Raw genomic sequence first — 13,417 nt, forward strand, 5'->3', positions numbered from 1 at the left:
ATTGGAATGGGAGAACATCTTCGCTACTTATAGTGATATTCATGCCTGTTGGTAGTGTCGTTTCATCACCAACAGACGCTTCCAAAAGCCATTAATGGTGGCTTATGGGAAGAGACGCGTCTGTTCAATTTTGAATGGAAACTTCTAGGTTTTACAAAGTAAAATCAGAAAAAAAAAAATTCCAGGTCGATCACCGTATAACTCTGCGTAGCGGCAAACCTTGAAAATATCCAACACTGAATAGGGTGAATACTGTTGCCCCAAAAATTGGAACAGCAAACCAGATATTACTCGAACATCTTTGTTGTAATAGCAAGTCTTATGGTGGAAACCAAGCTATTTCAAGTTTGGAAAAAATGTGGAATGTCAAGTCTCGGCTTTCAAATAGGAATCTTTCACATTTTTTCCCAGGCATGTTCCAAGATTTCATGGAAGAGAGCTTGGATCAAGTGGGTCTTACTTGATTGAGTAGATGGCTAAGAATAAAACGCAACTTTTAATCCTACTTGATCCGTTGACTAGTCAAACGAAAAACAGATTGACGTTTTGTCGGATTCCACCGTTAGACTAGAAATTCTATGATATATTCCAGATGGTGAGATGGCATGTAACCTAGAAGATGGAATTCTTCCACTCGAGACTTGCTCGTAGTATTAATTTGCTTTCCACCATATGGTGAACTTCTGAGTAGGATCTTAAGCTATTTTTAGGAACAACTCTCTGTAGATATAGGTGGAAAGTAACTCTAGTTAGTTTAGAGGTAAAAATACGATGAATCGCGCATCTGCAGGATGAGTACTTCGACATTTTGTTGTATTGCACTACTGCTCTAGGATTTCCAACACATTAGCCCATCCTTTATCCTTTTCTCGAATAGGTAATATTGAGGAGCAATGGCAGTTATCCATCTGCCAATCAGGAACCTAAATGGATTGTTATGGATTCTTATGTCGCGTTGTTGCGGAATGTGAAATTTAACCTGTTTAGACATGTTTAGCCAATGCACAGGCAAATGAAGCCGCCTATACCACGTGCTACTGCTAACTCCTAACCAGTGTCTAGTGAAAAATTTGCAACGAAGGAATTTTTCCAGAACTTCATTTTTTTATACAAACTAACAAAAAACATTACAAGAAACAGTTTCACATCTTCTTTCCTATTTTTGATTCAGCATTAACAAAGTATCATTACAACCAATTAAACAAATTACACAAAGAATCAAGAACACAAAATGGGTTGTGCTCAAACAAAATAATGTACGTTATTCATTGTTTACATTCTTCATCAACTTCAACTTCAGCTGCACAGTTATCGTTACCATTATCATTATCATCTTCCGAAGAAGAATGTTGCAGATGATCAAAGAAACTATCAAGATACCAAGAACATTTCTCATTCCAATCACCTCTAGTAGCAGTAACTCTCCATTTCTGATCAGATATCATCTCTGGAGATAACCCCCATTCCTCGAGTTCTTCTTCACTATGATGAACAGCTAAACTATATTCACCACCTGGCCCTAATTGCATAACCCTAACTTCACAATTCCTAAAATTGTTTAAATGCTCAAATTGTTCAACTGTCCATTTAAACCACTTCATTAAGAAAACCCTAGCTGCTAATCCATGTGATACGATTACCAAATTTATCTCCTCCTCTGATTCATCTTGTTGTAGTCTGTTCATATGTATATCCCTCCACAACGACTCCAAGAAACCTGCAATAAGCAAAAAAAAAACATCCAATTAACAACAGTTCGATCCCATTCGGGGATATTCAGTTCTACTTCCCGTCAATTTTGAATCATTTCAGTTTTGATTTCACTCAAATGGTACATTTAAAAATAAAGTTAAATCTTCAATTAAACTTGAAACGTAGAGTTAAAGTAGAAATCCACTGACAGCTCTAATTCAGAGCATCCATGATGCATGCTAACAAAAGGCAAAGTCGGCTCTTATCTGCACATTGCCAAATTTGCCTAACTTGGCAGTCAAATTTGGCAATCCCCAAATACGACCCAGCACACTTTTTAATGATTGGGCAGTGAGAATCGGCAATTGTAAAATACTACCAACCTTACTTTTAAATGGTTGCAGTTACACAGTTTAAAGTGAGCCTAGTCATTAAGCACATTATAGAGATATGCAGAGCTTTGATTGAAATAACACCTAACAAGGGCTGCTTGGATTGAGCAAACATTAAGAAAACACCTACTCAATGCGGCAGGCATTCAAACTCAACTTAGAATCAAGCACATATTCTAATCAGCTCTGTCTAAACAGGAAGGATCTCCCACTGCCAAAAAGCCAAATATAATTTACCAAATTCTGGTTTTCCCGGCATGAATGCTCTTAATCATGAGAAAACTAATAGGTCTATGAATACAGACCCTAGAAATCCTTACTTTAATCAAGGAATAGCTTCACTTCTACCCTAGTTTAGATACTATGATCAATATAAGTTTCGGAGCCAGCTGAAGGCACCAGCAGTATTGTCAAGCTTATAGGCTCAGGTTATACCTAATACAAACATATCATATGCATAAAATCCCAATTTGAAGGAACAAACCAACAACAAAAAAACAAAAAAAATCCCTTAAAATGGAAAGCAAAAAAGCTTACTGGAGACTCGATCGAAGACATCAGCCGCAGATTCACCATCAGGGAAACGAAAGAAGAACCTACCAAATTTCTCTCTAGTTTGTTTAATAGCTTTCATTCTTTCTTCCACTTGAAAATTCCCGAAATCCTGTTCTCGTATCCTACATTCTTCTCTAACACCAATAATCCGTTTCTTATTAAACGATTTGCCAATCTTGCGTAGCGTCGACCTCGTTCTTTCATACGGAGATACATAGAAATACACTTTCCAATTATTCTCTGTTTCTGATTCTGATTGTGATTGAACAATCTGGAGAATGTTTTGACCGGCGATTCTTGCTTGATTTTGACCTAATTCTGTTAATGGTATCTTGTAATCTGGTGTTGTTGTGTATGCTGATCCGTCCAAGTTCCCTTTACTTTCTCCATGACGAACTAATATGATCCTTTTTGGTAGTCTCATTCTCTGTGAAATTTCTTCTTCTTCTCTTGATTTCTCTGATGGTTTTCTTCTTGGAACTGAAGACTTTATACGAGAGAGATGATGAAGTCTATGTCGTGAACGGTGGGAATTGTTTAATATTCGTATCCAGCGGCTGATATTATATTTGTGAGTGAGGGCACCGCTGTACCCACGCGTTCTCCACTAACAGTTGGCGCTACTATTCACCCTCTTTCTCGATGCCTTGGTTCGTTCCTTGTAGTCGACTATGCGGTGCCATCGTCGGTTTGTCAACTAGAAGTAGAAGTGTTTTCGCTTTTCTAGGAAGAGACCTAGTTTCTTGATGTTGGAAGCGGCCGTCGATATAGCTCCCCTTAAATTACCATGGTCGGTTGTCAATTAGAAATATAAGTGTTTTTGTTTTTCCAGGAAAAGACCTAGTTTCTAGATGTAGGAATTTCGGAAAAAGTTATATTTTTGCTTCTAAAAGATATTCTAATACTTATTTATCAACTTAACTTAATTTCCGACTTATCGATCTGATTATATTTAAAAATTACATTTTGATCTTTTGTTCGTGTTTAAATTTAGAAAGAGATGTATCCAGAGGTAGAAATTTGGAAAATTTTGCTTCGGAAGAAGTTTGCGTTTGTGCTTCCAAAAGATGTTATGATATTTGGCTATCAACTTTTACAACTGACTTTCGATTTGATTAAATCAAAAAATTACCTTCTAATCTTTCGTGTTGTGTTTATTTCTTTTCATTCTCTCTGAAATTTCTTCAACTTCTCTTGATATTTTTGTCAGCTGGTTTTCTTCTTTTAGAGCGGAAAACTTTTACAAATAAACATCTGAAGTCAATGATGTGAAAGGTGGGAATTGTTTATTATTTATATCCAGCTGTTCATATTATATATTTTTTTTAATAAACAAGCATTTTATTAACAATTACGGAAAGTTACATACAGAAATGTCACAACCATTTACAAAAGCTTCCATAATAGAGCATTTTAGGCTGTTGTGTAGGGTGGTAAGAGTACAAAACAAAGTTAGACTAAGTTTGCATGTGTTTGTGGTGGTGGTCCAGATTTGTCCTCACAAAGATAAATTAAAGGCTGTGATTCTCCAAACCACCCCATACAACTCACACGTGTGGCGTTAATTCCAATATTAAGGATGAAAAAAGAGAGATGCACCCAACCGCACACCCCATCGTTCTCTCTCACCGGCTCACATCTAGAAACATTTCGACGCTGCGGAGAAAAGGTATGATACATCGTTTAGGTTTCTAACCTTTCATTGGGGCTGTTTTCCCTGATTAGGTCAAAATCGTTTAGACATGGAACACGCAGGTTTCATTGTGAGCCTTTCATTGGGGATGTTTTCCCTGATTTTGGTGTTTGATTTCTTACCAGGGAAGATGAATAAGTGCTCCCTGATTTTGATATTTACAACAATTACAGGTATGATTCTGTTAGTCCATGAAGAGATCAATTTTGTTCGTTATTTGTATTGATTATTATTTTTACTTGCTTCTCTGATTCCCTAAAGATTATATTTTTAATTCTGTGTGAATTTTTTTTTTTTTTTTTTTTTTTTTTTTTTTTTTTTTTTATGTTCTGATTACGTTTTAGAACTAGGAATTGGTTTTTGGGTTTACTCCCTGCTGATCTCAATTTTGACCTAATTGCTCGGTGCCATGCCAATTTATACCTGATTTGTTAGCTCGCGCATCATTGGACGTTTCAGGTTATTTACGTTTAATTGCCTCTTCAAATCTGCCGTTACAAGCCTCCTAATTTTAGCCAGAGTAATTGCTCGATACCTTTGGCCTTCCATCTTCCTTCCTTCCTTCCTTCCTTCCTTCCTTTGTTTTTTTTTTTTTTCCTTTATTGCCCACACATGTTTTGGCAGGCGTTTCATTTTGTGCCCATTAATTGTCCTGGCATTGAAAGAATGAAAATCTGTGGCCTATATAAGTCGCCAGATTTTCAGAGGCAAAGCACGCTCAACCACCACATCTTCCCTCTTTTGAAATTCTCTGCTGCAGTGATTCCAGGTGTGTAAATTTTGGAGGGCCATTTTCAATATGAGTAAAGGTATGTGCTAAAGCTTATACACAATACGAGACTCGAAAGCGGAGATGCGGAGAACAGGGAGTTTGCTGATTACTTAATAAAGGTATGCATAATCCAGTATGATTCATATTCAACATTTCTTTGTTATCCTAAACTATGCCTGTGCCGTCACCTTAAACAACTGTAGATTACGATAGCCGTGTGACAGAAACCATCAAGGTGAAAAATTAAACGTGTATGTAGGTGTTGCCCATTTTTCATGAATGGAACTGAAATTGTTGTTCGCTGTGTAATTAGTGTTTGCATGTGTTTATGCTTTTACTCCATATCTTTACCTACATATTCCACAGATAAATCATTTATACCTACAGAAACGGTATACCATGTATTTTGAATTTAGTATGCTTTCAGAACTTTGTTTGCTCTCCCATTTTGGGTTCTATCTTCACTTAAAACTCCTCATGATGTTATCGCTATTAATATGCAGTCCCTAAAAGGTATCAGCATGCCCCACTTAAAACATATTTTAATTAATCCGGTGAATGGACATTTACCATGATGGCTGAACATTAAACGTAAAATCGATGTGTTTGCAGGTGGGAGAGGACCCAGAGCCGAAAATTCTTCTACCGCCTTCAATGAAAAGATGTGAAAATCTTAAAGATCTTATATCGACCGTATATCCTGGAATTGAGGAAATGGGCATCCCCACAGCAAGCTATATGATCGAGAGAACAATTTTGTGCCCCAGGACCGATGATGTGACGGTAATCAACCAATTGATACTGCAAAGTTATCGGGGCAAATACTACCTTGCCGTAGACAAGCCAGATGAGAATTTAGGCAAGGGAGCCTCCGGATTCAATGAACAGAATCCCGCAAATTGGCCAAATGAAACATTGAACCAGCAGAACCCCCCCGGATTGCCACCGTTTAAGTTGGACCTGAAAGTTGGGTGCCTTGTTATGCTGCTTCGCAACATCGCGCCCACCAATGGAATGTGTAACGGCACCAGGATGAGGGTGTAAATATGCATGGATCATGTGATTGTGGCGACAATATTGACAGGAGATAAAGCTGGAGAAGTGGTTTTTATTCCCCATATTTCCCTCAAACCGTCTGCTTCAGATGTCGCAGTACGAATGACAAGGAGGCAGTTTCTCATAAAGTTGGCTTATGCAATGACAATTAACAAATCAGAAGGTCAATCTGTAAAGTACGTTGGGATAGATTTGAGAATCCCAGTTTTAAGCCATGCCCAGCTTTACGTGGCACTCTCGAGATGCACAGCTGCAAAAAGAATTTCCCTCTTGCTGCCGGTAAACAAAACGGGTGAGGAAACGGATAATGTGGTCTACCCAGAAGTTCTCACATAATGTACTTTTCCATCCTATAAAAGACTGGTTAATCGCTAATGACTGTTATTTTGGTGCAAAATATGAATTCAGATAATGTGATTTTTGGTTTCGTCTGTTTTTCGAAATTATAATGATTTTCACTTGGTGTTCAGATACGTATCCTTTGAATGTTTTACCATGTCCACTGGTGAAAATGAAAATTGCAGCTGCAAAATAAAGCCATGTGCAGATACTTGATTGTATCCTTAGAAGCAGTATACAGCATCACTGTATACGGTCAAGAATTTGAGTTAAATTATGGATCTCCTTAGTTCGTTATTATCTATTCTGGGATTTGGTGAGAAGAATATTGTAATGTGCCTGGAAATGGACTGTACCTATTTGCATGTAAACAAGTAAATGTGGCATGTTTTTGGTAATTACCCAGTAATCAGAACACACCAATTGCTATGGACGCCATACTGGGGAAAGTCCATAAGATTCCTTTATTTTGATTAGTCGCTCATAGAATCCGGTCATCTCATACACCTGATGAGATACCTACACAGTTGAGTAACTTTCATGTTCTTTTTTGTCATTACTGGCTAATTTGTTTGATGCAGTTCCAATTCAAAGAGTTGTGGGAGAGCAAGTAGGCTTATTGGTACAATTGTTGAAGCGGTTCAAGAGATTGGGGATGGGGAGATGATACTTAATTTAGGTCGGAAGGAGATGTAGAGTTTTTTATTTTGTTTCATTTCCCACTCCAGGAAATGGACGGCATTACCGCAAGAATTTTTTTGGCGACAAAATGTGATCAGTTGAGGGAACCATCGTTGAGGAGGTAACCACATCTTCGATTGTAGCACATCTAAAGAAACGTTATCAAGACCAATTTTTTTTTTCTGGACTGCTGGGCGAGGCGAAAATTTTGGTTAAAGTAACTTTTTTCGAAACTGAAAAAAAATGATGAGGAAAGGTGCTGTATTAATACCATCATTACATTAACACCATTAATGGGCATAACAGTATATACTTGATCGATTACACAGCCAATCATAACAGTATATATTTGATCGATTCCACGGCCAATCATTACAAATATCACATACAAGGAAGAAGTAGAACAAAGGTAATAAAAAATCAAATCAAATATCACATATAGTGGTCAATTATTTTCGGATTTGGGGTCTTCATTGTACTAACCCTTTGTGTTATACATGTGCAGGTATCAAGAGTGAAGATATGGCACAACAGTTGCAAGGTGGAGCACATAGGTGCATGTTGCCTTATCTTAACAGGAATATTTCGAAAATCACCCTGCTACCAGGTATATCGTTAAATCTCTCTCAGATGCACATTCACAGATACAGAAAATTACTAGCAAGAATAAATTATGCACACTTACGAATGCATGACAATGGTGATAAAACTTATACATGTGCATAAAATGAGAACAACATGGTAGAGGACAGCGAGACGATAATCACCCCAGACGCCATGCCACAACCTCCATTACCTTTGAACAGGGAGCACATAGTGCCTATTTTTGAGATAAAGTCTTCAAAAAGGGAGAGCACGAATGAGGTTTACCCATACAAAAACTATAACTGATATATATATATATATAACAAAAACTACATGGGTGTTAATAATCATAAATTGCAGGGAAATATGTCATTCGCAATTGTAGCAGAAATCACGTCTTTTGCCGACAAATGGTTGATTGTATATTGTCATATATGCTTCAACCATATGACGGAATGGAAACGACAGGGTCTCTGCAAAGTATGCTTGGCTACGGTCTAACCAACGGCAAGGTACCACACAAAATTGAACTCACTACAACATTTATTTATTTATTAGGATAATAAAAACTCATAATATCTAACATACGAATCACATTACCAGACTAAACCTCACAATGGAGAGTAGATAGAAACGTGAAAGGGTATCACGAATCTCCTTCAAATTCGCGATTTTGCGTTCCCAAATAAGATTCGTATTAGGAACGCGATCCTAACAAGCAAAAAACGCGCTCCTAACTAGTCAGAAACGTGTGCTTTCAAACTCCAACCAATCCCAACATAAACTTAATTCCTACCACCGATTTCCAATAAAACTTAATCCCGATATAATCTTAATTCCAACGTGAAGTTAATTCCCACCGATTTCCAATATTTAGTTTCTTGTAATTAGATAGCAAATTGATTTTCTTATTCACTTCAGATCTGGATGCTGAAGAGATGATACATCCAATATAAGGTCGTTACTCATACTTCCATAGTTCCATTAAACAAACTGCTCTTATCCCTCTATCCTCCCCTACACCTCCACCCGCACCTCCAAGTTCACGAGAGCAGGAAACACAAGCACAAAGTCGAGTTAAGAGTGCTCGTAAGAAACACAAAGGACAAAAGAAAGTCAATGAATGAGATATATTCCCCCACTTCATCAACATTTTCTAGATATTTAAGGTTTTTGTTTTATTTCTTGATTACAAAATTGGAAATTAGTAATATAACTAAGATTTCTAAAAAATGTTTTACATTCCCGATTCGTTCCTTGAATTTCATTTTTTGAAAATTTAACGATTTTCGTTTCTGTCCTCGCTCTCGTTCCCGTCCCCGCTCCTGGATACTAAGGGACGGAGACGACAACTTTTGTGGCCGATGGAAATATTGCAGAAGATTTATTGAACAACACGGTGAAATCATTGATACACAAAAAAGAGGTTGAGGACTACATATTTACATTTAGAATCACAACCATATGTTGCTTTTATTATTTCGTTATTTAGACATTTTTTTAAAACGTATTGTGTTTTCGGAGATCATATGTTGATCAAAATGTAGCTGTTTTCAATTCAAAGGTTAATTGTTAATGAATTTGCCACTTTTGGTTTCAGTTTGACGTTATAATCGTATGCCTAGAAATTTTATAATTGGTGACAATATGACGTGGAGAGCACACTGACAACATCGTACATTTCAATTGACATGGAGGAGAGCATAAGACGGACAACTTTTAAAAAATGTTGGTAGCACACAGACTACATTGTACATGTTGGTAGCCAAGTGTTTTGAAATGTTGTACTACCAAACTAGAACTTCTCGGGTAAGAGTTAAAAATATTTCAATCATAGCTTATCGGCAACAACGATATCATTTTCATAAATATACCTTACGGTTAATCTCCAATAATAAAAGGATTTTCAGAAACTATTCCGCACATAGCTTACATTTTACTTCCGTTTCGACACCTACAAGAGCTGGATATTGAAAGAAACTGAAACTGAAACTGTGAAACCATATGTACCAAATTTTTTGTCTTGCAATGAATTTTATGAATCGTTTCATTTAATTTAAAGTTATTCATGAAATGTTTGTAGAAATGCCTCAGAGGTCAAGCGTATTTTTTTGGATGACAGTGTGTACTAAGCGTATTTTTAACACAAAATTGGTCAAAAAGACCAAAACACAAAATTCTTGGGTGAAATAGATTCTTAGCTTTTGATACTGTTTATATAGCCAAACATCAGAAATATACTGTTTATATAGCCAATTTGGATATTTGGTCCAGGAAAATTAAAATAAAAAAATATGTCTTACCTAAAATACCCCTAACCTTCTAAACTCTTCTTTTCAAAGAGAATTTATTTCTCTTTTCAAAACCTCCCCGTCCCGGCAGAGCTCGTTTATTCCTCACCTGCAGAATTCGATCAAAGTTTCAGAGCTCGTGTCTTTTTCAGATCTGGTTGATCAATCATGGTGATTAATGACTGTTGAATAGTTTGTTGAATCGAAGTTTCAATTGGAGTTTCAACTGTTGAATCGAAGTTTCATCTAATAGCGTCGAACGGTAAATTTCAATTGAAATAATTTTGATTTGGTTTATGTCCAATTGAAGTTTCTCTGTCGATTTTGAAGTAATTTTTAGTTGTTGATTATTTTTTATGAATTTGAAGATTAATCTTTGTTAATTTTTGATTTTAGTTGTTGATTTGGAATATCCAGGGTTTAGTTGATTATGTGACATTATTTGGGTTTGTCTCGAATCATGTTTTCTAGGGTTTAGTAATCTTATTTTCAATGCAATATACACAGATGCAAACCAATTTTGGGTTTAGGTTATTATTAGGATTTCTCCTTTACGTTACACAACCACAGAGATGTTATTGAAAGACCTAGAGATGTTATTGTGAGCAATTGGAATCAAAAATACCTTACACAACCACAGATTATGCATGCAGTTGTTGATGCTTATGTTACTTTCAATATTGGTGATGAACTCTGGATTGATTGATTGGTTCTTGTTTTTTTGGGTATTTACTGATGATAACTTGGTTGAGTGTTAGAGGCTTAAGGGAAATAGAACTTTGCTAGTAAGTACATAGTAACTTGCTGAAGGAGAAAGTATTATATGGAACTGTTTAGAGCAGTACTTGTACTTGTAGTCGTAGAAGTACATAGTAATTTATGACAGCTTCTTTGGTGGTACATTGTGCCAAAATGGTACTTTGATGGTACACAGATGCAAACCATTTTTGGTTTTAGTTAATTTATAGGGCATTGTACACAGATGTTCGTTTATTCGTGATGAGCAAATCTGGATTCCAGGGAGGAGAACATCTGCGTTAGGAGATGTTGCTGTAGCGAGATTATAATGGTTGTTGAGAGAGTGGAAGAGATGTTGGAGTATGGGTTGTATGAATACAGTTGGTGTTCACATTGTATGCTTGTAACTGCTGCTTATTTGTTTACATATTATTTTTGTCTTTGTTTATTGTCAATTGAATACATCCAGATTCATTTATATTTGTTTTACATATTCCCTGTAGATGGATCGTCATTTTCTCTGTGTGGTTATCCGGGGTACCGATGCGTGTCCATACCAAGTTACTACGAAGTCAACAGTTGATGAGTTGAAGGCGCATGTCTGTTCTTATTGGAATAGCATTTTACCAGACTCAACTCAGTTTGTATTTGACTATGAGGGGAGAAGCAATGTTGTTGACAGTGATGTGAAGCTCTGTTCTTTCTTGTCATTGTGTATTGTTAACCAGTTGTCTATCTTGGAGCTTCGTTTATTTGAACGTGTTCCTCTTCGTGCTCCTGATTTTGTTCGTGAACCTACTACGAGCGAGTTTAGTTTAGCACCAGACCCTAGCAGAGCTCAGTTGGTTAATCCTTGTCATCTTCCGAGCAGCAGTAGAATGAACGAGTTTCGTTTAGCACCAGACCCTAGCAGAGCTCAGTTGGTTAATCCTTGTCATCTTCCGAGCAGCAATAGAATGAGCGAGTTTCGTTTAGCACCAGATCCTAGCAGAGCTCAGTTGGTTAATCCTTGTCATCTTCCGAGCAGCAGTAAAGTTACTCCTACACCTACAATGACGGAGTTGCTTTTAGCTCCGTCACCTTTTCCTTCCTCTCAAGAGCTTGTTTCTTCTCAAGATATCCCCATGTCTCAAGAACGTACATACAATGGAAAGTTGGCAATTAAAAGATCTTGCAAGGCGGCTGAATGGGAGTTTATTATAAAAGGTGTTGGTCAATATTTTTATGGAGGACGAGATGAAGCTCGTCTTGTTGTTGAGAAATATAACCATTTTTTTTGTCGCAGGGTGAGAGTCGTCAAGAGCAATCCAGAACGATATACGGTCGAATGTTATTACAAGGAGAAATTGGAATGCGATTGGATGTTCCATGCAGCTCCCAAGACTTCCAATGTGAAGGGTCACTTATTCCTCAAGGCCTATAACGGGGAACATAAATGTTGTGCTGGAATTATTTTTTCAAGTATTTCTCTTCATTTTTATAGTATATATCTTTTAGTCTTATGTTGATTGTTTAATTATACATTCCCTTCAGTTTTTCACTGTAAAATTTGAATGTTTGCGAAGATTCAAATTTAATCGTACAAGATGTAACCAGTTTCATCCTGCCTATTCTGGAAAAAATGAGATTTTTGGCCAAGATGAAACTGGATTTCATCCATCACATATGGACAGAAAAAACTATTTTTTGTCAACCACACCCATTTTCTCACCTTCCACCATTGTCAAACCCACGCGTGTAAAAGTTCACACGCGCACCCAAAATCGGCGTATAAATTCTGCCGAAACCCAAAATTTTCAAAATTCAGTTTTCTTTTTATTTTAAATAACATATGTTACGCAGGAAAACATAATGTGCATAACTTGTTATGCAGTAAAAATAACTATGCATAACTGCGTAGCTAATTATGCATAACTGGTTATGCAGTAAAAGCAACTATGCATAACTGCGTAGCTTATTATGCATAACTTGTTATGCAGTAAAATGAAACATGCTGAACTGCGTAGCTTATTATGCATAACTGCTTATGCAGTAAAATCAAACATGCTGAACTGCGTAGCTTATTATGCATAACTGCTTATGCAGTAAAATCAAACATGCTGAACTGCATAGCTTATTTGCATAACTTGTTATGCAGAAAAAGCAACTATGCATAACTGCGTAACTTATTATGCATAACTTGTTATGCAGTAAATACAACTATGTTGAACTGCATAACTTGTTCTGCAGTAAAAACAACTATGCTGAACTGCATAACTTGTTATGCAGTAAAAGCAAACATGCTGAACTGCGTAGCTTAGTATGCATAACTGGTTATGCAGTAAAAACAACTATGTGCATAACTAGTTATGCAGGTACATAACTTGCATGATGCATAAGGCATGATGATTTAACCCCTTTCTTACTTTTATGTACTTATTATATTGTATCTTTTGTGTTGAATTTGTCTGTTTCAGTCAAGCAAGTTGTTGATAATAGGAAGAAAAGAAAAAGACGTGAACCCCAACAAACAGAAAAACTTAAAAAGAAGAAGAACCAAGGTGAAAATGAAGAAGAAGAAGAACCTGCCCCCTTATGCATCAATTATTATAAAGAAGGTGCATTAACCTGGCAATCATTAATA

At 36.6% G+C, this 13,417-nt stretch overlaps 2 protein-coding genes across 5 annotated transcripts; one reads left to right on the forward strand and one right to left on the reverse strand.

The window, feature by feature from the left end:
• Positions 1-1,127: 1,127 nt before the first annotated feature.
• On the reverse strand, positions 1,128-3,322 carry LOC113359959 (phosphoglycerate mutase-like protein AT74H). Its single transcript, XM_026603516.1, has 3 exons — positions 3,315-3,322; positions 2,622-3,241; positions 1,128-1,717 (listed from the first exon to the last, which is right to left on the reverse strand). The coding sequence occupies exons 1-3, from the start codon at positions 3,320-3,322 to the stop codon at positions 1,266-1,268; spliced, it is 1,080 nt and encodes a 359-aa protein (XP_026459301.1). The 3' UTR covers positions 1,128-1,265.
• Positions 3,226-12,396, forward strand: LOC113357324. Of its 4 annotated transcripts, XM_026600695.1 has the most exons (11): positions 3,226-3,289; positions 3,850-3,914; positions 4,130-4,308; positions 4,458-4,505; positions 4,792-4,852; positions 4,957-5,223; positions 5,717-6,497; positions 7,081-7,589; positions 7,686-8,277; positions 8,369-10,318; positions 11,298-12,396. In XM_026600695.1, exon 11 carries the CDS (start codon positions 11,298-11,300, stop codon positions 12,300-12,302), a length of 1,005 nt encoding a protein of 334 aa, XP_026456480.1. In that variant the 5' UTR covers positions 3,226-3,289; positions 3,850-3,914; positions 4,130-4,308; positions 4,458-4,505; positions 4,792-4,852; positions 4,957-5,223; positions 5,717-6,497; positions 7,081-7,589; positions 7,686-8,277; positions 8,369-10,318; the 3' UTR covers positions 12,303-12,396. The 4 variants fall into 4 exon arrangements, 2 of the variants coding, with proteins under 2 accessions (XP_026456480.1, XP_026456481.1); XR_003363570.1 differs by lacking the exon at positions 3,226-3,289 and having other exon boundaries at positions 3,868-3,914; positions 7,686-10,318; positions 11,298-12,000; positions 12,080-12,396; XM_026600696.1 differs by lacking the exons at positions 3,226-3,289; positions 8,369-10,318 and having other exon boundaries at positions 3,866-3,914; positions 7,686-7,787.
• Positions 12,397-13,417: the final 1,021 nt, after the last annotated feature.

Source organism: Papaver somniferum, chromosome 3 (genome assembly GCF_003573695.1).
Source record: "Papaver somniferum cultivar HN1 chromosome 3, ASM357369v1, whole genome shotgun sequence".
NCBI lineage: Eukaryota > Viridiplantae > Streptophyta > Magnoliopsida > Ranunculales > Papaveraceae > Papaver > Papaver somniferum.